This window comes from Lissotriton helveticus, chromosome 6, assembly GCF_964261635.1.
Source record: "Lissotriton helveticus chromosome 6, aLisHel1.1, whole genome shotgun sequence".
NCBI lineage: Eukaryota > Metazoa > Chordata > Amphibia > Caudata > Salamandridae > Lissotriton > Lissotriton helveticus.
Window position 1 is genome coordinate 104,628,941 of NC_136067.1, and position 22,502 is coordinate 104,651,442.

The 22,502-nt window shown below is 48.1% G+C and overlaps 1 protein-coding gene across 2 annotated transcripts in view; it reads left to right on the forward strand.

Moving 5' to 3' along the window:
* The window catches only part of ABCC10 (ATP binding cassette subfamily C member 10), a 255,940-nt gene extending 234,498 nt beyond the window's left edge, over window positions 1-21,442 (forward strand). For both annotated transcript variants that reach the window (XM_078647432.1, XM_078647433.1), the window contains exons 18-22: window positions 11,167-11,420; window positions 12,058-12,203; window positions 13,222-13,319; window positions 18,816-18,928; window positions 20,620-21,442. In XM_078647432.1, coding sequence (XP_078503558.1) covers window positions 11,167-11,420; window positions 12,058-12,203; window positions 13,222-13,319; window positions 18,816-18,928; window positions 20,620-20,755 — 747 coding nt within the window. In that variant the 3' untranslated portion in view covers window positions 20,756-21,442. The remainder of the gene's footprint in view (window positions 1-11,166; window positions 11,421-12,057; window positions 12,204-13,221; window positions 13,320-18,815; window positions 18,929-20,619) is intronic.
* The last annotated feature ends 1,060 nt before the right edge of the window (window positions 21,443-22,502 follow it).

The window sequence follows — 22,502 nt, forward strand, 5'->3', positions numbered from 1 at the left end:
CCTGAAGCAGTGCAACCTGCACTCCTCTACGTACCAGGTCGGCGTGAATCTTGTGGCGTCGCATCATGGTATGAAGCCCCCTCACATTCCAGGTTATACATCTCAAATTAGCTGACTCACCCATTGTCCCACAATGTCCAGTGCATTCCACACCAACCATTCTCTAGATGCTCTAAGCGTGGTAACATGTCAGCATCGATGATGGACCCTCCCTCCAACACCCCAAAACATCCCCAAACTCCCCTTCTCCCCAGAACAGGACCTAGTAACCTCCATCTAGCTCCCATCCAAACACTCCTGAATACTAACATTTGACTAATCCCACAGTAGTCACTGTGGGTGTGCCTTAAGGGCACTGAGGTAGGGTTGGCCGCCAACGGGCAGCCGTCCAATCCCTGAGCTCCTCGCTGACCGATCGAGCCCCATATAATAAACATCTCAATGACCTCCCATCTCCCATCCACAATTAGCAGCCCCCTCCCAAAGTTCGCAGCCAGCAGTCCGCCATGGCCTGTACAACGAGCTCGTACATCTCACCGGGTGCGTCTATCCTTCGTCCAGCATTCCCTCTGCCGTCGCTGGGGTAACCACAGGCAAGGGCGCACTGTCCGTTTCTGAGCGTTCAGTGTCTGAGTGGTCATTATCCTTTTCGGACTCCACCTCATCCTGCGATGGGGAGTACTGTTTTCCTGATAGTGCGGATACCATCTCCAGGACCCCTCGTCGTTCTGCCGTTGTCTCCGGTAGTGAAGGCCTCCTCAGTCCTTTCTGTCTATTGCGGGTCCGACGCGACCTCCGCGGTGGCAATCCTTCCGAGCCCAGTCTAGGCCTTTGTTCATGGGCATCTTTACCGGATTTGTATAATTCTAGCCAAGCACAGGCATCGTCTGGAGTATCGAAGAACCTTGTTTTGTCGTCTACAATTACTCGTAGCCTAGCTGGGAAGAGAAGGGAGTATTGTAGGCCCTCAGTTCTCAATTCTCTTTTAACAGGCAGGAAAGAGGTCCGCCGACGCTGCGTTTCATACGTGTAATCAGGGAAAATGTTAATTTTGCTGTTTTCCACCTGATAGGGACAGTTTATTCGTGCCTTCTGGAGCAGCAGATCTCTGTCCTGGTAATGTAACAGTCGGGCTACCACCGGGCGCGGGGGACGACCCTGTTTTGGTGGCTTGGCCGGAACTCTATGTGCCCGCTCCAGTGTATAGAAAGTGGATAGACCCTCCGGCGCTACCACCGTCTGGAGCCAGTCTTCGAGATAACGTACCATGTCCTGCCCTTCCACTTTCTCCGGAAGTCCCACTATCCGGATGTTGTTCCGGCGATTGCGTCCTTCGGCATCCTACGCAATTCTTTCCAGCGCATCTATGCGGTCTAATACATTGGTCATAGAGGCTTTGAGGTCTTTTTGTGCTGGTTCAAGGGTATGGATCTTATATTTTAACCTTGTCAGCCAGTTTGCCATGATCGGCCCTCAGTAGACCCAGTCCTGTGGCCACTTGTGCGTTATCTTGCTGCAGCGCCATGCGGTAGTCTGCTATCGCAGTCAGGATTTTGTCGAATTGAAGCTGCAATTGGGGGTCTTGCAGTTGTCCGGGGTCAGATTGCTCTCCCTTATCAGGTGCTTCAGTGTCCGACGTTGGCTGGGCGCCACCTTTGCTCCCTTTAGGCTTCCCCATAGTGGGGGTTTGCTGATTGTCTCACCGGTAGTGGAAAGGACGATATAACTCAGGATTGAGGAACTCTGCGCAATCTAGCGTTCTCAGGTCTTCAAGTCTTCACCTTATTGGTTATCCAAGTTGCAATCGAATTATATCGGACGCAGGGACCATCAGGGTCAACACAGGTGTGCGGCCCTAGGCGGTGATCGTCAAGGCCATAGTCACACGGTCATCAACTCCAGCAGGTCAGAGCAGCACAACCGTTCTTTGTCGGTATCCCGATGTACAGAGGTCAGGACAGCTTTGGTGTCATGTGGCAAGCACACCGGCCCCCTCCCCGGGCACAGCCGATGGTTGGACACCAGCACAGAGCCCGCCTTGGACCAAGTGTATTCTAGTTCGCACGCTGTGTGACCCCCAGCTGCGGCCCAGCGGTCCGGTAATTTTTCCTGCATGTGCCCACAGGTCCACGCCCTTCAATCGCGCCCCGCTCGCTCATCTCCTGGCCCCCCAGGTGTAGCCCAGAGATCAGGGGCCCAGGAGGGGGGAGGAAGGGAGCGCTCGTGTGTGTTCTGAAGCATCAATAACGCTGGTAGTCTCCTCCTGTCTCCTCCCTCCTTTTGTTGCATCCTCTGTCCAGTCCCTCTCGGCTCTCTTATGCAGGAGTGATCTCCTTAGTGCACTCGCCAGCCCTCACCCCAGCGTATTGTTCCTTGCCACCAGGGTCCTCCGAGGTAGTTCTCACCCACTTTCTTTTAGGGGCCAGCCCGCTTCGGGAGCACCTCCATAGGTCCTCGCAGATTCCCCTTCGGATATCCCGTTGCGGAGTCGCGCCGCTCCGGTATGCTTCCGCTCCCCAATGCTCCTTCCGCGGCCCCCGATTCCGCTTTTCTGGCCACAATCTGCTCCTTCCGAAATGTGCCTCTCCTTCCCCGCCGCCGCAGCTCCAGGGGAACCAGCGGAGTCGCCGCCCAACGTCTGGCCCCCAGCGTTCTGGGTGCCGTCGCGGTCACCGCCAGCACACGCCTATAACCTGGTATCCTGGGTCTTCCAGCCCCGGGCCCCCTCCGGCGCAACGGAACCCCACCGGGTCCGCCCCCTCAGCAGGTGAGTAATGTCAAGTGGGGGTCTGGGGGGGTTCAGGGTGGCCCCACACGGCGTCCCACAATGTCCCCACCTCAAAAAGTGCGCTCCAGTAGCGGCCGCACCGGATAGCAGTCTCCGACTTCTCGCGGGGGAATTGCGAGGTTCCTCCCGCTCCTAGAGTCAGCCAGCAATCCAGGGGGGGGGGGGGGGGGGAGTTCGCAGCTCTCACCACCGATGTATACAGCAGGGCCCAGCGTCTTCGAGACCCGATCAGGGGGACCTCGCCGTCAGCGTAGCATGTACCAGTTATCCCCCGGGAGCAGCACTGCCGCCCTGGATGAAGTCCGGGGGAAGGGTCCGACCGCCCAACCCCCACAGCAACAGTCGGTGAGGCAGCGGCGCAGCCCTCTCAGAGACGGGCCGATCGATCCCGCCTTCCGGATCCACTACGCAGCTCCTCCGATCATCAGCCGCCTCACATATGAAGTCCCTCAGCTCCGGCGTCGGAGTCAGGAAGCCCAGGTATTCACAGGCTTTCCCGCTATCGCGGTCATTCGGGGTTTCAGCGCTTCCCCATGGCCGCCATTTTGTCTGCTCCTCCGGAGGCACCCCGGTCAGCGTGCCAGCGATCCTCGCCGGGTCCCCAGGGTCATTTGAGCGGCGCTCCGCGGCTCCGATGTAGGGGAGCCCCTTCCCCCCGTTTTCAAGGGGAAATGGGGGTCTTCAGAGGTAGTATGTCAGGATTAATAGGGGCTCGAACACGGAGCCAAGCGCTCAGGCGATCTCTTCGCCAAGCCACGCCCTGGAGTGCTGCACTTGATGTGAGGGTGTACATAGTGCGGCACTTGATGTGAGGGTGTACAGAGTGTGGCACTTGATGTGAGGGTGTACAGAGTATGGCACTTGATGTGAGGGTGTACAGAGTGTGGCACTTGATGTGAGGGTGTACAGAGTGTGGCACTTGATGTGAGGGTGTACAGAGTGTGGCACTTGATGTGAGGGTGTACAGAGTGCTGCACTTGATGTGAGGATGTACAGAGTGTGGCACTTGATGTGAGGGTGTACGGAGTGCTGCACTTGATGTGAGGGTGTATGGAGTGTTGCACTTGATGTGAGGTGTACAGAGTGTGGCACTTGATGTGACGGCCGTACAGAGTGTGGCACTTGATGAGACAGCTGTACGAAGTGTGGCATTTGATGTGACGGCCGTACAGAGTGTGGCACTTGATGAGACAGCTGTACGAAGTGTGGCATTTGATGTGACGGCTGCACAGAGTGTGGCACTTGATGTGACGGCTGTACGAAGTGTGGTGCTTGATGTGATGACTGTACAGAGTGTGGCACTTGATGTGACGGCTGTAAGGAGTGTGGCACTTGATGAGACAGCTGTACGAAGTGTGGCATTTGATGTGACGGCTGTACGAAGTGTGGTGCTTGATGTGATGACTGTACAGAGTGTGGCACTTGATGTGACGGCTGTACGGGGTGCTGCACTTGATGTGAGGGTGTACAGAGTGTGGCACTTCATGTGAGGGTGTACAGAGTGTGGCACTTGATGTGAGGGTGTACAGAATGCTGCACTTGATGTGAGAGTGTACAGAGTGTGGCACTTGATGTGAGGGTGTACAGAGTGTGGCACTTGATGTGATGGCTGTACAGAGTGTAGCACTTGATGTGAGGGTGTACAGAGTGCTGCACTTGATGTGAGGTGTACAGAGTGTGGCACTTGATGAGACAGCTGTACGAAGTGTTGCATTTGATGTGACGGCTGCACAGAGTGTGGCACTTGATGTGATGGCTGTACGAAGTGTGGTGCTTGATGTAATGGCTGTACAGAGTGTGGCACTTGATGTGACGGCTGTACGAAGTGGGGCACGTAATGTGATGGCTGTACAGAGTGTGGCACTTGATGTGACAGCTGTACGGAGTACAACACTTGACGTGACAGCTGTATGGAGTGCAGCACTTGACGTGATGGCTGTACAGAGTGCGGCACTTGACGTGACAGCTTTACAGAGTGCGGCACTTGACGTAACAGCTGTACGGAGTGTGGCACTTGACGTGACAGCTGTACGGAGTGTGGCACTTGACGTGACAGCTGTTCGGAGTGCCGCACTTGATGTGATGGCTGTTCGGAGTGCAGCACTTGATGTGAAAGCTGTACGGAGTGTGGCACGTGATGTGAAAGCTGTACAGAGTGCAGCACTTGATGTGATTGCTGCTCAAAGTATGACACTTGATCTGACAGCTGTATGGAGTGTGGCACTTGATGTGACGGCTGTTTGGAGTGTGGCACTTGATGTGACGGCTGTACGGGGTGCTGCACTTGATGTGAGGGTGTACAGAGTGTGGCACTTCATGTTAGGGTGTACAGAGTGTGGCACTTGATGTGAGGGTGTACAGAATGCTGCACTTGATGTGAGAGTGTACAGAGTGTGGCACTTGATGTGAGGGTGTACAGAGTGTGGCACTTGATGTGATGGCTGTACAGAGTGTGGCACTTGATGTGAGGGTGTACAGAGTGCTGCACTTGATGTGAGGGTGTACAGAGTATGGCACTTGATGGGAGGGTTTACAGAGTGTTGCACTTGATGTGAGGTGTACAGAGTGTAGCACTTGATGTGACGGCCGTACAGAGTGTGGCACTTGATGAGACAGCTGTACGAAGTGTTGCATTTGATGTGACGGCTGCACAGAGTGTGGCACTTGATGTGATGGCTGTACGAAGTGTGGTGCTTGATGTAATGGCTGTACAGAGTGTGGCACTTGATGTGACGGCTGTACAGAGTGTGGCACTTGATGTGACAGCTGTACGAAGTGGGGCACGTAATGTGATGGCTGTACAGAGTGTGGCACTTGATGTGACAGCTGTACGGAGTACAACACTTGACGTGACAGCTGTATGGAGTGCAGCACTTGACGTGATGGCTGTACAGAGTGCGGCACTTGACGTGACAGCTTTACAGAGTGCGGCACTTGACGTAACAGCTGTACGGAGTGTGGCACTTGACGTGACAGCTGTACGGAGTGTGGCACTTGACGTGACAGCTGTTCGGAGTGCCGCACTTGATGTGATGGCTGTTCGGAGTGCAGCACTTGATGTGAAAGCTGTACGGAGTGTGGCACGTGATGTGAAAGCTGTACAGAGTGCAGCACTTGATGTGATTGCTGCTCAAAGTATGACACTTGATCTGACAGCTGTATGGAGTGTGGCACTTGATGTGACGGCTGTTTGGAGTGTGGCACTTGATGTGACGGCTGTGCGGAGTGTGGCACTTGATGTGACTGCTGTGTGGAGTGTGACACTTGATGTGACAGCTGTAGGAAGTGTGGCACTTGGTGTGACGGCTGTGCGGAGTGTGGCACTTGATGTGACGGCTGTGTGGAGTGTGGCACTTGATGTGACAGCTGTAGGAAGTGTGGCACTTGATGTGACGGCTGTGTGGAGTGTGGCACTTGATGTGACAGCTGTGTGGAGTGTGGCACTTGATGTGACAGCTGTAGGAAGTGTGGCACTTGATGTGACGGCTGTGCGGAGTGTTGCAGTTGATGTGACGGCTGTGTGGAGTGTGGCACTTGATGTGACGGCTGTGTGGAGTGTGGCACTTGATGTGACAGCTGTAGGAAGTGTGGCACTTGATGTGATGGCTGTGCGGAGTGTGGCACTTGATGTGACGGCTGTGTGGAGTGTGGCACTTGATGTGACGGCTGTGTGGAGTGTGACACTTGATGTGACGGCTGTGTGGAGTGTGGCACTTGATGTGACGGCTGTACAGAGTGTTTTTTTTCTTTTCATAGGCAAGTTTATTAGGCTTGAAATACACCATGTATTGACAACTATATTCTAAGTTGCCTTAGCCATACACCATGTAGGTCTGCATGGAGTTTTAAAAATAATTTTGTATTAGACATAGAATAAAATGAAGATTTCCCTTAAGAGCCCTGGTGCCATCATTAAGGGTGATGGTGTAAATGGCTTTGCAGTGTGAAGTGGTAGATGAGACATGCGCAGTTGGCTGCCTCTGCCTACGCGCCTCACCCACCCCTCCAGCAGAACAAATGTGTTGGTCCGACAGATCCCTTACACCGCAGGCTTTGATGTCTCTTTATACTTTCTCTCCTTTTCACTGCTTCCCAACGCTGTTCCTTTCTTAGAAGCAAAACAAGGACACCGTTTAAAAAACTGTTTTTGTTCAGATGACATTAACATTTGCTGTCTTCAGGCTCCCACCAAACTACTGCACCCCGACAGTTCACCAGGGTCCTGGGAGGCTTGCCATCCAGACGCTTCGCCCACAGGTCCATGATGAAATAGATAGTGAAACAATCGCACATTTCTGATAGAGCCAGTTTGCTTCAATTTCATACAGAAGGCGGTGGCGAAGGAGTGTTCTATCCTTCCTTGCAAGGACATGTATTAATGAGGGGATGCACAGCATTGAATGTTTACTGTCTGGCCTTGTCTGTAAGGGGGCCAAGAGTGTCCACTTACATGTGCCAATGACAGCTTTTGGCTTGGCTGTGGTGTCGGGGGGGGGGGGGGGGGGTTGGCAGACAGCACTTACATGCGCTGCTGCAGGTTCTCATCAATTTCTCTTTCACAAAGGGCATTTTATTTTAAATTGGCACCCCATGTTCGAAATGCCCCTTGCAGACCTTCATCTTTGCTTTTTCAGCAGGTTGCAAGGATTTGCACAAGGAATCCTCCCTAGTGAGTATTGATGAGACTTGTTTTTTGACAGTCTTTGCATCCACTCTTGTTGAACTCTGCTACATTGATAAATTGATATATTTGACAGCGCAAGGATTTAGCCAGGTTGCTTTGCAGGCTCTACATATGCACAGATGTTGTTTCCATGGTATATCACACAAGAGTTTTATGTGTCAGAGACATGGGCGGGAGATAACAAGGAGCCACCCATAAACCCACTGCTGTCCATGCAATACCTCATGGCAGTGGTTCCCAAACTTTTTTGACCCGTGGCTCCCTAGACCTAATTGGCAGCTGGCCGTGGCTCCCCACCATTTTTTACCGGTGGGTGGGCGGGGGGATGCAAGCCCGACCTCGGGAGTACTTCCTGTTGTCTTCCTTAAATTAATTGGGATGCAATGAAGGTATTATAATCATATACCGTTCATTGAAGTGTGTGAAGGATATACTCCAGATAGCACTGCACATTTAAATAAGACAGTTTTTTTACTTTGCTATATATACATAGTCTCAAGTTACCGTTCCAATAAGTGCAAGGCTCTACATTACTTATATAGGGGCAGCAGGAGTTCTAGAGTTCCTTTGCAATCTGGCTGCCATCCACCCCAGGGGACAAGGGAGGGTGGAAACATAGGGCCATATTACCAAGGTGAAGTATCACCGCTTTTTCGGCGAATTGTGCCGAGAAAGCGGTGATACTTCTAGCGCTCTATTAACAAGGGCATGCTAACGCCTGCCTCAAGCCCACTTTGCATGTCAGCGAGAAACATCGCTAATGACATGTAAAGTGGGTGTTCCCACGTCCAACCACATGTAAAATGTGGTTGGGGGTGGTAACATCCTAATACCAAGGCAGGCATTGGGAGAAGGAGACCTGCGATAAACTCGTTTATCGCAGGTCTCCCAACGCCTGCCCTGATCAGGTGTTAGGCATTGATAACATGGGGGTGTGGATCATAAAGCTGAATCCACCCCTCCATATTATCAAGGCACACATTAGCGCATGACAACAACGCTTGTTTTCAAATGCTAATGTTCCCTATCTCCGGATTTAATATCGCCTACGTGTTGCGCGTTGATAATGACGCGCTAACACGGCGATAAAATCCGGCGATAGGGAAATGTGCGACATCTTGGTAATATGGCCCATGGAGCTCCCCAGGGACATGCAATCCTAGCTAAACTTAGTCTACTGATTAATTAATAGGCAGAAGTAACGTGTGCACGGTTGCTCACAAACAGAAGAATGCACTTCGGTACTGCTGTGCGTGTCGCCATGAGCGTAAGAATTGTTAATCCCTGCATACATGAAACACTACACATGCCGGTACTGGGTCCCTGCTCTCTGTAAAAGGTGGGATTATGGAACATGGCTTGCTCGATTACATTTAAGAGAACAAAACAGAGCACAAATGTGTAATGGCCTTCCTACGTTAAAAACAAAAGCTTTAACTGTGAGCTTATAAACCGAGCTAGCACATGCTTAACTATTTATTGAACACTCACTGTGAATTGCCAGTCCTGAAAAGCAGATGTTCATTGTCAATGGTTTTCACGAAGAGAATTGCTAAGAGGCAGTGTATTCTTCTCTGGAACTTTGTGCGATGTTCATGATAACTTTTTGAACATCACAAATTTTGCAAAGTTTAAAAAAGTGTAAATTGCCTTCCCCACTATAACGTGCTCCGTTTTTACAGTAAAAATAATGCTGGTGATAAGGGTGTAAAACGAAGGTTGGGCAGAAGAACAACATGGCCATGCCGATCTCCTGCCCAACCTTCGTTTTACACCCATATCACCAGAATTACGTTTCCTGTAAAAACGGAGCACGTTAGAAATCAGACATAAAAAATAAGCCAAGTCAAGGCCGCCTTCTCGCTGATTTCTAACGTGCTCCGTTTTTACAGTAAGAATAATGCTGGTGATACAACCTTCGTTTTACACCTGTATCACCAGCATTATGTTTACTGTAAAAACGTAGCATGTTGGAAATCAGACATAAAATATAAGCCACGCCGAGGCCTTCTCTCTGGCTTCTTGGCTGCGTGCGACACAGTTAAAGAACGGACGCCACAGGAATCCCTCCCATCCCAGTCCCAACACCAACGGCAATTCTAATAACTAAACTTACCTTATGTGGGAAGAGGGTCCTACGGCAGAAGACAGCGTGCAGCAGAAGATGGCAGCAGTAACTCCCCAGAGACGGCCAGAGCTACGTATGGCATGCGTATGGCAGTAATGGAGATTATCTCAGAACGCACTAACGACGAGTATACCTACGCACGTATGGCGGCAGTGCGCTCTTGGGACAAACCATGTCCCAGGTTTTAACAAGTGGAAAATATTTTGTCTGAGGCAGCCAGAGACTTCACTTTTCCAAATTGTGGTCGCGGCGCCCCTGGCTCCTCATTATGGCGCACCGGGGTGCCGCGGCGCACAGTTTGGGAACCACAGCCTCATGGGAACGGGTAGCCACCTCACCAGATGGCTCACTGCAGGTGTTAGAACTGGGAGGGCGACCCCCTTAATACCCCTTAGGACCAAATGGGAAGGCGACATAGGGCGGTCACTAGAAGAGAAAGAATGGGAGCGGATTCTACAATTTCCCAAAAGGGTGGCCAGAAGCCCGAAATTCAAGTTCATCCAACTGATGGTACTGCACCGAGCTTACCTCACGCCACACCGCATACATGTTCTGTTCCTTGATGCTACTGCTGCCTGCCCCAGATGCAGAGCTGATGACGCCACACTGCTACACATGCTATGGGACTGCCCAAAATTGGGCTACTACTGGACAAACGTACATGACTCGCTCGCCAAAGCAGGGTCTTCCCTATTACCCCGCACGTTAGAACACCCGATACTGGGGCTAGGGCCGGGCGCGCGTAAACGGAGTGTGTCCACACGCTTCACTGATATGGCCTTGCTGCTAGCGAAACGCGCGATAACCATGCGGTGGAAATCGCCCAAACCGCCAGACCCAGACACATGGAAAGCGGAAGTTGTAAGATGGGGTAAGGCAGAGGGTGAGGCACTGCAACGTGAAGAGCGTGGGGGCCATAGAAAGACGCCGATTTCACTGGACTGGTTCACCATGCTGGGGGCCTTTGAAATGGATGGGGAGGAGGGATCTGATGTTTCGCTCTCTACTGCCTAATATGTCATCTACCCTTGCTAGGCTATACTTTGCCTCAATACCACCGGGTGCGTCTTGAACCATGATAACCAAACTACCTGTAATGTGTGTTGTTTATACCTCTGACTACCTTTATGGGACGAAACAACAGGAAGATACTAAGTAAGGGAGCAACCGAATGACACTTGATTACCTCAATCACGAATATGAATGCCGAGGGTGGGTATGTTAGGGGTGGTGGGAGGGAGGTTTCTGGGGGTTATGTTGAGCTAATCACGACACAACAAACTAGGAAAATTTACATTATGACTTTTATTATACTACAGCGAGGAGCATGCCCTCATTTGTCTGTTTTATCCTATGTAAAATGTAACATGTTGATGCTCTACTTGATATGCGAATAAACAAATTTTCAAAAAAAAATATCACACAAGAGTTGCCCGAACTGTTGTTTTTAATTAAGCTGGACTGTTCCATGTAAGTTGTGGAATAGTGATTGAATGTGCCGCTGCCGCTGCCAAGGACTGATCATCATTAGAAGGCCTTCTGTGTTATCCATTTCCCTTGTTTCAGGTTTCTTCTGATTGGCCAAGCCAAGGTCATGTGGAGTTCCGGAATGCCTTCTTGGCGTACCGCCCTGGACTCCCGAATGCCCTGGATGGAGTGGACTTTACTATTTTCCCCGGTGAGAGGGTTGGCATTGTTGGAAGGACTGGTTCTGGGAAGTCCACCATCTTCCTGGCACTTTTCCGCATGATGGAGCTGGACAAGGGGCAGATTCTCATTGACAACGTCAACACACACCTTGTTGGCCTAGAAGCACTGAGGTATGATTGGTAGACTTCATGCGCACGAATACTGCCAAGACAGTTTGGCTATGTCTCATGAATCTGTAAGACAATCACAAGTCAAGATGGGCAGATTGCAAACACAATGCCTAATAAGCCTTTAAGTGACATGATTAAAATACAGCGGCAGTGGGTGTTGATGAATATTCAAAATGTGTGTTATCATGTCCGGAACTCAGACAGGGAGCCTGTGCATGTTCCACGCCATTACAGCCTGGTGGGGAACATAGCAAAGTGCGCATGACTGTTTGACCGGCCCAAGATGGCCGGCCAAAAAGTCATGCGCACTTGGAGTGTGTAAACCATTCCTCCCTCTGTGCCACAGCCCTGCTCCCCTAACCCGGCCCGGAAACTATGAAAAATAAAATGATAGTAAAAAACAATTAGCCTTATTTTTCCTGCTCTGAGAGCAGTGGTGCAATGCTCCTCCACCTTAGCGGAGGAGCTTCACCTGGGCATGAGGGATAATGCAACAGTGGTTATACTTACACTGAGTGTGCCAAGACATAAAGAAAATCACTCTCTGTGGCAGGAAAGCCAAGGGGGGACCTCCTTCCAGATGACTTGCATCAGCAAAGTTCACATCAGCCTAAATAGCATCTGTTTGTTTCCCAAGGTCCAAGCTGGCCATCATTCCCCAGGACCCGTTCCTCTTCAGCGGGACAGTTCGAGAGAATCTGGACCCGTGGGGAGGTCACCCTGATGCTGAGCTGTATGAGGTCCTGGAGCAGTGCCACCTGAAGGAGGTGGTGACGCGCATGGGTGAGTGTGGCACTGGTGGGAAGCAGGCACAGGGGTTGGAGGTGTTATGACATCTGTGGGAAGTGCTTCATTTCCCATGGAGTCCGGTGATTGCGTTCCACTATATTAGGCACACTATCAAACGGAAAGGTTACCGGCTTTATAACAACAGATGTTAAAGAAACTGAGGTCAGGTTCACTGTGTTTACTGTATAACCTCAGGTACCATACGATCCACCTAAGAGGACACAGGGCCGTGTGTAGGTCCCAGAGTAGCACAACCTAAGGGCTGATAGTCCAACATATAGGCGCGTATAGGCCAAGGATTCCCCATGTACTGCTTCTATATCCAATATCCATAACACAGCGCCCTCGTCTGATTTTATTCAAATCCAGCAAATGCACTGCACAATTGGGCTCCCACTAGTAGACATAATTGCCTGAAGTGAATCAGAGGGAACCTCTGCTGCTTATTAGTAGGAAGGGTAAGCATGTAGCTGTAGTAGTTGGAGACGTGTCTTCTCAGGGGTAGGTGGAGGGGATGGGTGAAATATTATTCTGCATTTCTGCATTGTGTCTCTCTGCTGCCCACTCCCTTCCTTGTCTTGGCTCATCCTATGTATAACATGTTTCACACTGACAAATATTTTCCTCAGAAGATCTTCCATAGCATTATATTTTTACTCCTGAGTGATTCCCAACACATCTAACCCATAAGTAAAAATTAAAATCTTTTTAGTCTCGTAGGTCATTTTTAACAGTCTTGATATTTTTCTGTGTTTTATGAAGTGATTTAGAAAACGTTTGGAAAATAACTGAAACGTAACAGGGAGCCCTAACTCTCCAGCGTGGATAGGTTTACACGGTTACATAGGCAATATATGAAGATGAACAAAATGGATGTCTGTGTTGAAACTGCCCCTCCTGCTTAACAGCTGCATCACCCAGTATTCTTGTTCTTCCTGGGCTGTGACTGTATTAATGTTTGTCATTGAATGGTCTGGTTAAATCCTCAGGGGTGTTTTCTTTCTTCTTGCAGGAGGCTTGGAGGCGGAGGTAGGCGAGCGAGGAAAGAGTCTGTCGATGGGACAGAGGCAGCTGGTGTGCCTGGCAAGAGCCCTCCTCACCCAGGCCAAGGTATGTACACTAGATGCCATGCTTACCCTACTGCAGGTATGGTTTTTGTTTTAAACCTATTTTTATTGGCATTTAAGGCATATGACACATGAACATGAAGGCATATCTGCAAACTGGAAATATTGAAAAGAACTGACCTTATTGTCGGCATATAAGACATAAAACAAACATTTGTCCATGATGCGGGTCCCCTGCGGGAAAATCCCTTGTAGAAGGAGAATAACAGAGGACAGCATAACAATCCCCCCAGTAGTGTCAGAGGAACAGGTCACTGAGCGACACTGGGGAGTGACATAATGCACATTGTTCCACATTCTTCCCACAACTGCTTATTTAGGGCCTAGCCATCTTCTCCAGTCTTTCAGGTCCTCAGGGGTTTTGACCATCTCATCCAGACCATAGGGTCACTCATACTGGTATTCAACGGCATCATTAACTAAGGAAGCAAACCAAACCGTCTCAAGGGTCGGTCAACCGAACTGGTGTGGAGATATCAGGGTATCCTAAAAAGAGAGAATAAAAGGGCACATAACAGCCTATGGGTGAAGGGGGGGGGCTCCATTGGCATTGGCGTGCTTTCTATGAATAGACATCTGGTGGGGGCGCTACCTCTCGTCTCCCACATTTCTGCAATCATGGGAGGAGGTGTGCCTCCCTCGAGAGATGCAGCCACCCATCTCTCCTAGTGTATGCCATCCTTCTCATCCATTTGCCCAAGGGCATCATCTCCAACGCCATTGACTGGTTTGTCGTGTTCCTCCATGTCGTCCTCTGTGTCCCCCACTGGGTGTTCCCAAGACTCTAGTATTTCTGCCCATAGCCCCACGATTGGCCATCTTCCCATCCCACGGGCATCCTCCTTAATCAGGGCTCTCTCTTCAGCTCTAGCCCAAACTGTAACATCCTTCACCCAGGCCGCAGCTGCTGCTCCACCGATGGTTTTCCACGCCATTGCTATACACCTCTTGGCCAGAGCCAGATCTAAGAAATTAGTGCCCACTCTCCACGCCCGAGGTACAGGAAGCAACCCCAATAGGCAGGTTTTCAAGCTGCAGGCAACAGTGCGGCCCAGGGCTGCATTGAAGGTACGCATCACTGTCTCCCGGAATGGTCGTAGATTGGGGCAGCTATAGGTCATGCGACCAAAATCCAAAACTAGGAATGCACATCTGGTGCAGGTCCTTGGCTTTCTACCATAAAAGACCTGATGTTAGTGTGCTGTCAAGTAGGTCATGTGGACATAATTAAATTCGGTGTATTTGAGTCTCATATTCCTGGAAACCCTCTTGGGGAATGCCAGGATCTTACACCAGTGAGCTCTCACCTCAAAAGTAACTCCCATCAACCTTGGATTGCCACCAGTGGTTTCCGAACCATTTCTGATTGTCACTTATAGAACAATTTCACCAGATGTTGTGCAGTACACATAGAAACCAGCAGTTGTAGTACTGCATGTGTCTCTGGTTCGTCTAGGCCACCCAACTGTAGGTCCCCGAAGGTTCGTCCAGTGCTTCGTATGTTAAAAATGGACCCGAGGGTAAGTCAGTCTGGGTCACTAAGTCGTCCAGCGGGATCAGTGTTCTCAGCTGATAAGTCACCCACCATCACCGCCGAGCGTCCGTCCAGGCAGCCGATTGTACATCTGTAAAAAAGAAAAGCAGGTCACTGTGTGGGAGCCCTAACAACAGTAGCGCAAGGGTGTGAGAAGGAGTCCCCACGGTCCTCTGTAAACACTGTCTCCAACATTTCAAGGCCACTGCCAGTAGTACACCCGGCCGAGAAATCTCCCCCGCCAGACAGAGCAGCTTTGCCAGTAAAGCTCCCTGATGCCTAGACTTCTGCAGGCATGATTGTGATCAGGACTTGTTGAAACATGTTGGTTGTCATCTCTTTGTGTTTCCTGAGCTGTGCACAATATGGCGTCTGGTGTAGGGTTTCGTAGTGTTTGATGGCCTTAAATAGAGCTGTGCTTCTGTTTGAGACTGTTGATTATGTGGTTGTAGTAGGGCATTCTGTGATAATTCCCTGAGTCTTCTGAACATTGAGCTCTTCCTGGAGCTGTGAATGTCATAGGTTCTTTGGCCTCCATTCAGCATGCTGGGGCCCAACAACTCTTGGGACAATCAGAAGCTCTCTTGAATTCGGGGAAGGGGGTCTGCAGTGATAAGTGGGTGTCCACATTCACTTAGAGCATGCCATTGAGAGCATCAGCAGGATGTGTGTTGCATGTCTGCTGGGCCTGGGGTTGCTGCAGAGGTGTTCAGACCTTCCTGGAAGTCTTTGATTGAGAAGTCTTTAAAGCAGTGCAGTTATTGTTGGGTGATGGATGTGTTGTCTGATGTTGGTGATTTATAGCAGGTTGAGGACTGATGCTTCCCCTCACAGCCGTATCTTCTGGGAGGTTGGATTCACAGAGGTCGCTATTCTTGGATGCTGTGTTGAGGAGGTCATAGATTTCAGAGAGAAAGAGGTGATAACTGATCCTGATAGACTTTAGATTAGATGCTTAATCAATCCTTCACTCACTTCTTCGTCACAGATTTGTGTTCTAGTTTTGTGGTCATATTACTCCTTCCTATCACCTTCCATCTTTGCTTCGACATCTTCTAATCTGAGGTTTACATTTATTTTCAGTAGTCATCCTTTGATCTGCTCTTGCTCATCTTTAATTTACTTTCACATCCAGTTTTACCACTTCTCTAATTTCAGTTTCTATAGCTTGTTAATCTTGCTAGTATTCCCTTGCTTTTTTATGCTTCTTCTCTGTTCCTTCGGATCAACGCAGTCAGGACTGTCCATCCTCTGCATTCACAGATTTGTTTCCTGGAATTCGGCCTCCATTGAGAACTAGTGAAACAAGGCGGTATTGAATTTAGTTTTCCCTTCTTTTGTCCATGACAGTTTTAGAACATTCATTTTAACATTGCCACTCCCTCCCTACCTATTTCTCTTTGCCATTACACTGGGCTACTTCTATCTTTTATTCACCCTTCTTTAGCCCACATCCTCATGTGTTCGATATGCTCTGGTTACTGTCCCCGCTCCATGCCCTGCGGGTCCCTTCTCCTTTGTACGGCTACAACCCAACCCATGAAGAAGGAATGTGCAGAGTCAGTCAAGTTTAGCAAAAGTCAGCATTTTTTCACTTTAAAAGGCTTCACAGTTTAATTTTACCCTCTCCCTTGCAAACATCTTGTTGCTAGATAATTTTATCTGCATGGCAACTTAATGTTTACTTTAATCGCACCAAGGTGGAAAATGTATCTAAACTTTATTTTCTATATCTTGTCAATGTACAATAAACAAAAACATTATTTCCTGCGAATCATCCTGCGAATCAATTTTGTTAGCATTCTAAGGAGATTTGTCACATAAAGTTTTGCAAAAGTAGAGAATATTTATTGTTTGCAGTTTTTGTCACACGATTGATTTTGCATCAAGTGTAGTGCGGATTGTGGTTGTCAGTATTTAAGTATCACGTTGTCCCTTTTTGTCCTGATGCTTTGTGATCATATTTTATGGATATGTTTTTCAGATTTGTTGTAATGTCATTTGCTGTTCCCATATTGCATTATCATGGTTTGTTTTCTTTTTCTTTGTCTTCATGCAAAATGGAAAATAAAGTTTAAAAAAAAAAGTTTTGCAACAGTAAAAGATTTCACTCAGATCTGACACACCAGCAACTTTGCAAACATAAACAGATCATTGTTAAGATTGAAAAATATCCACCTATCCCTAGTTGCTGCTTCCTTGTTCTGAGCCTTCAATCTATGTTGTCAATGAGATAGTTGCATTATGCATGTCTGTTCTGTGTTACCCAACCCCTTCCAGCATATGATCTCTCTATCGCCTACATGCTGCTGCAAGCTAAACCTCGTATCCATCCTTTTTACTGGACACACCGATAGTCAATTCAATTCAATTTCAAAACTTTATTCGGTTATTAAAACAAAATAACCATAAAAGTACAATTAAAAGTCACGATTAAAAAGATTCTTACAATACACCCAAGATAATTCCACATAGTTCAGATTACAATTGATTTTCGTGATTTACATTTTTTTTTAAGGAATGAGGAAATAAATACGACACTTAAAATACTGTTGAGCTTCTGTACAGCTAATAAAAGCAGGGCGACAGCGATTAATTCCCATGCTCTTCAGAAATGGAACGACCCACGTTCGTCTAGGTACAGTGTAAAATTTACAAAAGAATAGTATATGTATATCTGATTGTACTGACAATGACACCGATAGTCATTTGCTCTTATGAACCACCACAAGGGGACGGTCTGTCTTGCCTTGTACCTCACTTTATATCCTCATAGTTTCACCCCCCCACCCCCTTCAAGTCAGAAGTACTTTGTAAAGAACCAATCACCACGTGTTTAAGTAACTGGACTGTTTTCTCAGCTTGCTAAAAGTCAGGAGATCTGTAAGGGAGGAAGCTCCTCCCACGACCTGACGTGTCATCTGAGGGGACATGGAATGACTGGGTGTAGAAAGCTGACCTGAGCCCCTTTAAAATCCATGTTCTGGTGGCTGCAATATTGATGCTGTATCATACAGCTCCATCCACTGCTAGGACCGCCTATGCAGTAGATGCTTTTTGGCAATGAAGTGAAGTGGGGAAAACAAAAAGGATGAGAAAAATATAGGGTCAGTATTTTGAATTTTATTTACTCATTTTAGGTGGTTATCCAGTGTTGGTGTGAAGCCCTGTAATAATATGTCCTTGATGGTCAGTAGGGTGTTTGGATAGTGGCAATCTGTGTGATACAACTTCAGCTTCAAAATGGTACTGTCATCCTTCTCATACAGCTTTAACTACTAGGAACTTAGGCTATGATGTCATATTTTTCATAGGAAAAGGTCGAGCCAATAGTAGTGTTGATATGAGACTCCAGTGAAAGGAAGATATGCAACCATTTCCTTGACAAGTGATGGAGCAACATTGTAAGTAGGGGTGAGAACGTAGTTCTGTGAGGAGTAACTCTAAGTCCATGCGCATAACTCTGCATGCGGACGTAATCTAACCGGTTGCATCCATGATGTTGTGATTTGGCGACAGCTGCTGAGGGTGTCCTGAATATCACACCTGGGTCAGAGGTCTTCAGATACAACTGTGTGCCATCTACAGAGTGAGGTCATTGTGTTTCTTACAGATTCAGACGGTCAGAAACAAACTTATCATAAAATCATGGAACCTCTACAGAGAATTATGTTAAAAAGGATTAGGAAAGGCTTTAGAGCGATCAAGTGAGCCAAGCATAGCTAGATTCCACGCTCACCAGATTCATCTCGAAATGTATTACCAGATAGTCATGATCTCCTGTATGGAATGATGCAGACAAGCTCAGAGATACAAGCATTGTTGCACTGGATGGGGCAGTATTCTCCCCCTTCTCACTGGCCTCTCTTGTCATCACAGTGCATTCTTCCAAAGCCATAATGGGCGTTCACTGCTATCTTCACCTTTCAACTTTTCATCTGTTAGGTTCTTTGCATCGATGAGGCCACAGCGAGCGTGGACCAGAAGACCGACCAGGTGCTGCAGCAGACCATCCGCGAGCGCTTCGCTGATAAAACTGTGCTGACGATCGCCCACAGGTAGCAAATCTTCCTCTATCAAGCTCAGAAATGTACATGGATTTCTTAATTCATTGAAGCTCCCAAAAATCTATAGTAAGACACCTTTCAGTGTGGCTCAAAATGAGAGCATACTTTAGAGGAGGTGAGGAAATGAAAATGTGGCAAAAAAGCAATGTGTGTAGCATCTGCCACTCTGGAAGCATATCTTGCCGATTTTAAGTTTGGCTAATTTCAGATATCTTATGACAGGGAACTTTTCCAACTCCTCTCTTAAGCCAAGATATAGCAGTAACGCTGCTCAAAAGGTGGCGGATCAGCTACCTGATCAAGAGTGACATCTGTGACAGTCTGCAGAGCAAACGGTGGTAAGCGTGAACGAAAAGAAAAGTATAGTGCTTGTAACATGCTAGGTACCATCCTCATGAACATATTGGGCCCGCCTTGTATGGGGCCTAACACTGGAACTGCACTTTCTGGCTGGATACCAAGTATCTTAATTTCCTGGCAGCAACTGCACCATATGTGGGTTTCCATGAAAGTGGTTCTAGACTAAGGGTCGGATTCAGATCTCAGAGGACGGGTTACTCTGTCACAACTGTTACTGATATCCCATCCACCGAAATATAAATCCCATAGGATATAATCCGATTTGAATGTTGGCAGATGGGATAACCTTCACTGGTGTGACGGATCAACCTGCCTACCGAGATCTAAATCAGGCCCTAAAGGTCTCTCAAGCTGTAAGAAATGACCGCATTGGTGAGAAAACCTCCCCACAGGCAACTTAAATGTCATTCTAGCACAGGAGGCCGAGAGAGTTGACGTGAACATTATAGATGGCCAAGGACTTGTAGTAGGTGCAGGCCTGGTGCCAGTGAATGTCTTTGGACAGATTGGGACGGTGACGGGGCAGTTATGACCACCAAAAAACATAAGGCTGGTTGTGTTGGCTTCTGCTGAAGTCATCATCCGAACCTGAATTAAAATATCTGTTTACAAGCCTAGCTGCTTTTTTTTTTTGTGCATCTCATGGGTGCCTGTAGGTACCCTCCATCATGTGTTTTTCGCTATTTATGCATGTCTAGAGAGGTCATCCGTGAGCTTCTGTTCTCCTCATCACAGTTGGTTATTATCATGACTAGGATCAAACCTGCCTTCTGGTTGGCTGTCTCTAATTAGTTATTTGACATAGTGAAATTCTAATGTCAAGGTGCATCAAAACGTTTAATAGGGCACATTTTTGTTGTGGCAGGTGCAGCTTAAACATGAGGTGCTCTACAAAGAAAAGTGTGGGTTGGGGGGCTTGTTGAGAGCATGACAGGAGGAACATATAATTGGACATCTGGGTTTTACATATATTTATATAGTTTTGCAATTTGAATCCAAGAGACATGAACTGGTTTAATCTGAATCACATGATTTTGTAATCCTGTTCCGCTGCCTGGATTAGACACGAGGTCTCCGGGTTCAAAGGTCAGCATTTGCCTGTTAGATACATCTCTTCCTTGGACAAGGCCATTATAAGGGCCAGATGACCACATGTGGGTAACCCTTGCAATCTTTACAGCTAGCTTTGCTGAAAGCACATTGTGTCCTTTGGATATTCTAAAATACCCCAATCTCTCTTAACTTTAATATTGATTTTTATTGCGTTGTGACTTCTGTCCTCACTGTCCCAAACACGGCTTCCTGCCTCTACTGTCTTGCAGGTTAAACACTATCATGGACTCAGACCGGGTGCTGGTGATGCATGCTGGGAAGGTGGCAGAGCTGGACTCCCCCAGAGTGCTCGGCGACAAACCGGATTCGTTCTTTTTCCACTTGATCCACAGTGGGGAAAAATGAGCTGCTGACACTCTCTGGCTGAGGCTTCCTGGAGAGGACTGGGTTTGTCACCGAGTCTGACATCAAGGTTCAGATCCTGGCTGTTTACAGACAATCTCTGACTTTTTCTAGGGCAATCAGTGTACTCCATGTCTGTCAAATGAACTGTAAGTCTGTGCTCAGAAAACCTGTCTGCTGCTTTGAAGCACTATGCAAAGAAGTTGATTCGCTGCACCCTGTGGCAAGGCATATCCCTCTAAGCACATTTGGAATTAAGTGTTTACAAGCCTTTGCAAGATGTAAAGTGTCCTCTCCTTTCGTCCCCACCAAGTACAAAGTAAACTATTAACGGATGTAGGCGCTATCGGCATCAGCAAGCAAAACCGCAACAGTCAACATCCTCCACTTACGAGTAAGGCACATCAAGGCACTAAGGAGAAGAGGTTTAGTTCTCTTCCCAGGAGTGATGCACAGTAAAGAAAAACCACAGTGAAGAACAGTTTTCAAGATAAGCATGTGTCGATGCAGCTGTCTTTGTTCTGCCTCCCAGCCACTTCCTTCTGCCTTGTCTAATAGCATGTTCGGTTTGTAGGCTGAAATTAGGTGGGCAATTGGGCTGGGAGGAGGGGGAAGGTGCTAGTTTATTTTTGGAGGTTTTGTATGATCTAAAAAAACGGACTATTTTAATAAAAACGCAATGGTTCTCAACCTGGAAGAGTGCTTATTGCTAGAGATCTAAATAATGTGGTGGGAAAATCACTTCTGCAATTTCTATCCTCTGAATGAACGAATGAATGAATTGATTAGTTTTCTTATGTGTACTTCTAACTGCAGATTCCTCACCATAGAATACTCCCCAGGTGCACGCATGGATCCAGAACTTTTTTTCCAGTATTGCTCTTGCGTGCAACTATGTGATGTTCTCGTTGTGCAGCTCCAGCACACTGACTTAAGTTCCTTTCTGCGCCTTCTGTTGTCAACATAAACTACAGGGTTCGAACTATGCTACGACTGCAGATAAAAAATATTAGCAACAGACTCACGCAAGCTGTGTCTCTTGTGTCTGGACTCACACCACAACTCGAAGTTGTGCGATAAATGTGACCTCATGCACCCAAACATGATCTGGTAGCGGGAGGCAAAACTGAATGTCGACAAACACTGCAAGAATTTGTGGCCTTCACGCAAGTCCCCCTCCCACACAGATCACTGGTGCAGACGCGGTCTCACTTTCGAGCCTGTTTTCAAAAGTGGCCAAGTTTGCACTAAAAGTCCTCTGGTAAGTGTAAGTCAAAGTTGTGAACATGAAAAAGTAAAGCGGGATTCAACCCCACTCCATTCACTTTGAATCTAAAGAGACGGCATAAGGGTGTGATGATGTGAGTCGTTTACTCTCAAGGTCTCCGGTCGGCCAATTCCTCAGCTGATCCCGATGCACACTGAGTTTCTTAGACCATTGACCACACTGCAGCAGATTGAAGTCTTTACGGAGGCCATGCTACAGATTTTTGATGTGCTTCTGGCTCCCTCTGGCGCATCTTCGGGCTCTAAGGAACTGAAATGGTCCTCCATTTGGGTTACCACCACCAGATACTTCCTTGGTGTTGTCTGACCCTTTAAGTCCCAACTTTGACCCCATGCTGAATCCATTGCAAGCTTCCACTCAGGCTCAAATACCTGCATTGGACTCTTCCATGCCAGTGACACCTGAGGATGATCCAGTGCATATTCAGATATTGGGCACTAAGCTGACTTCATCTCGATCCCG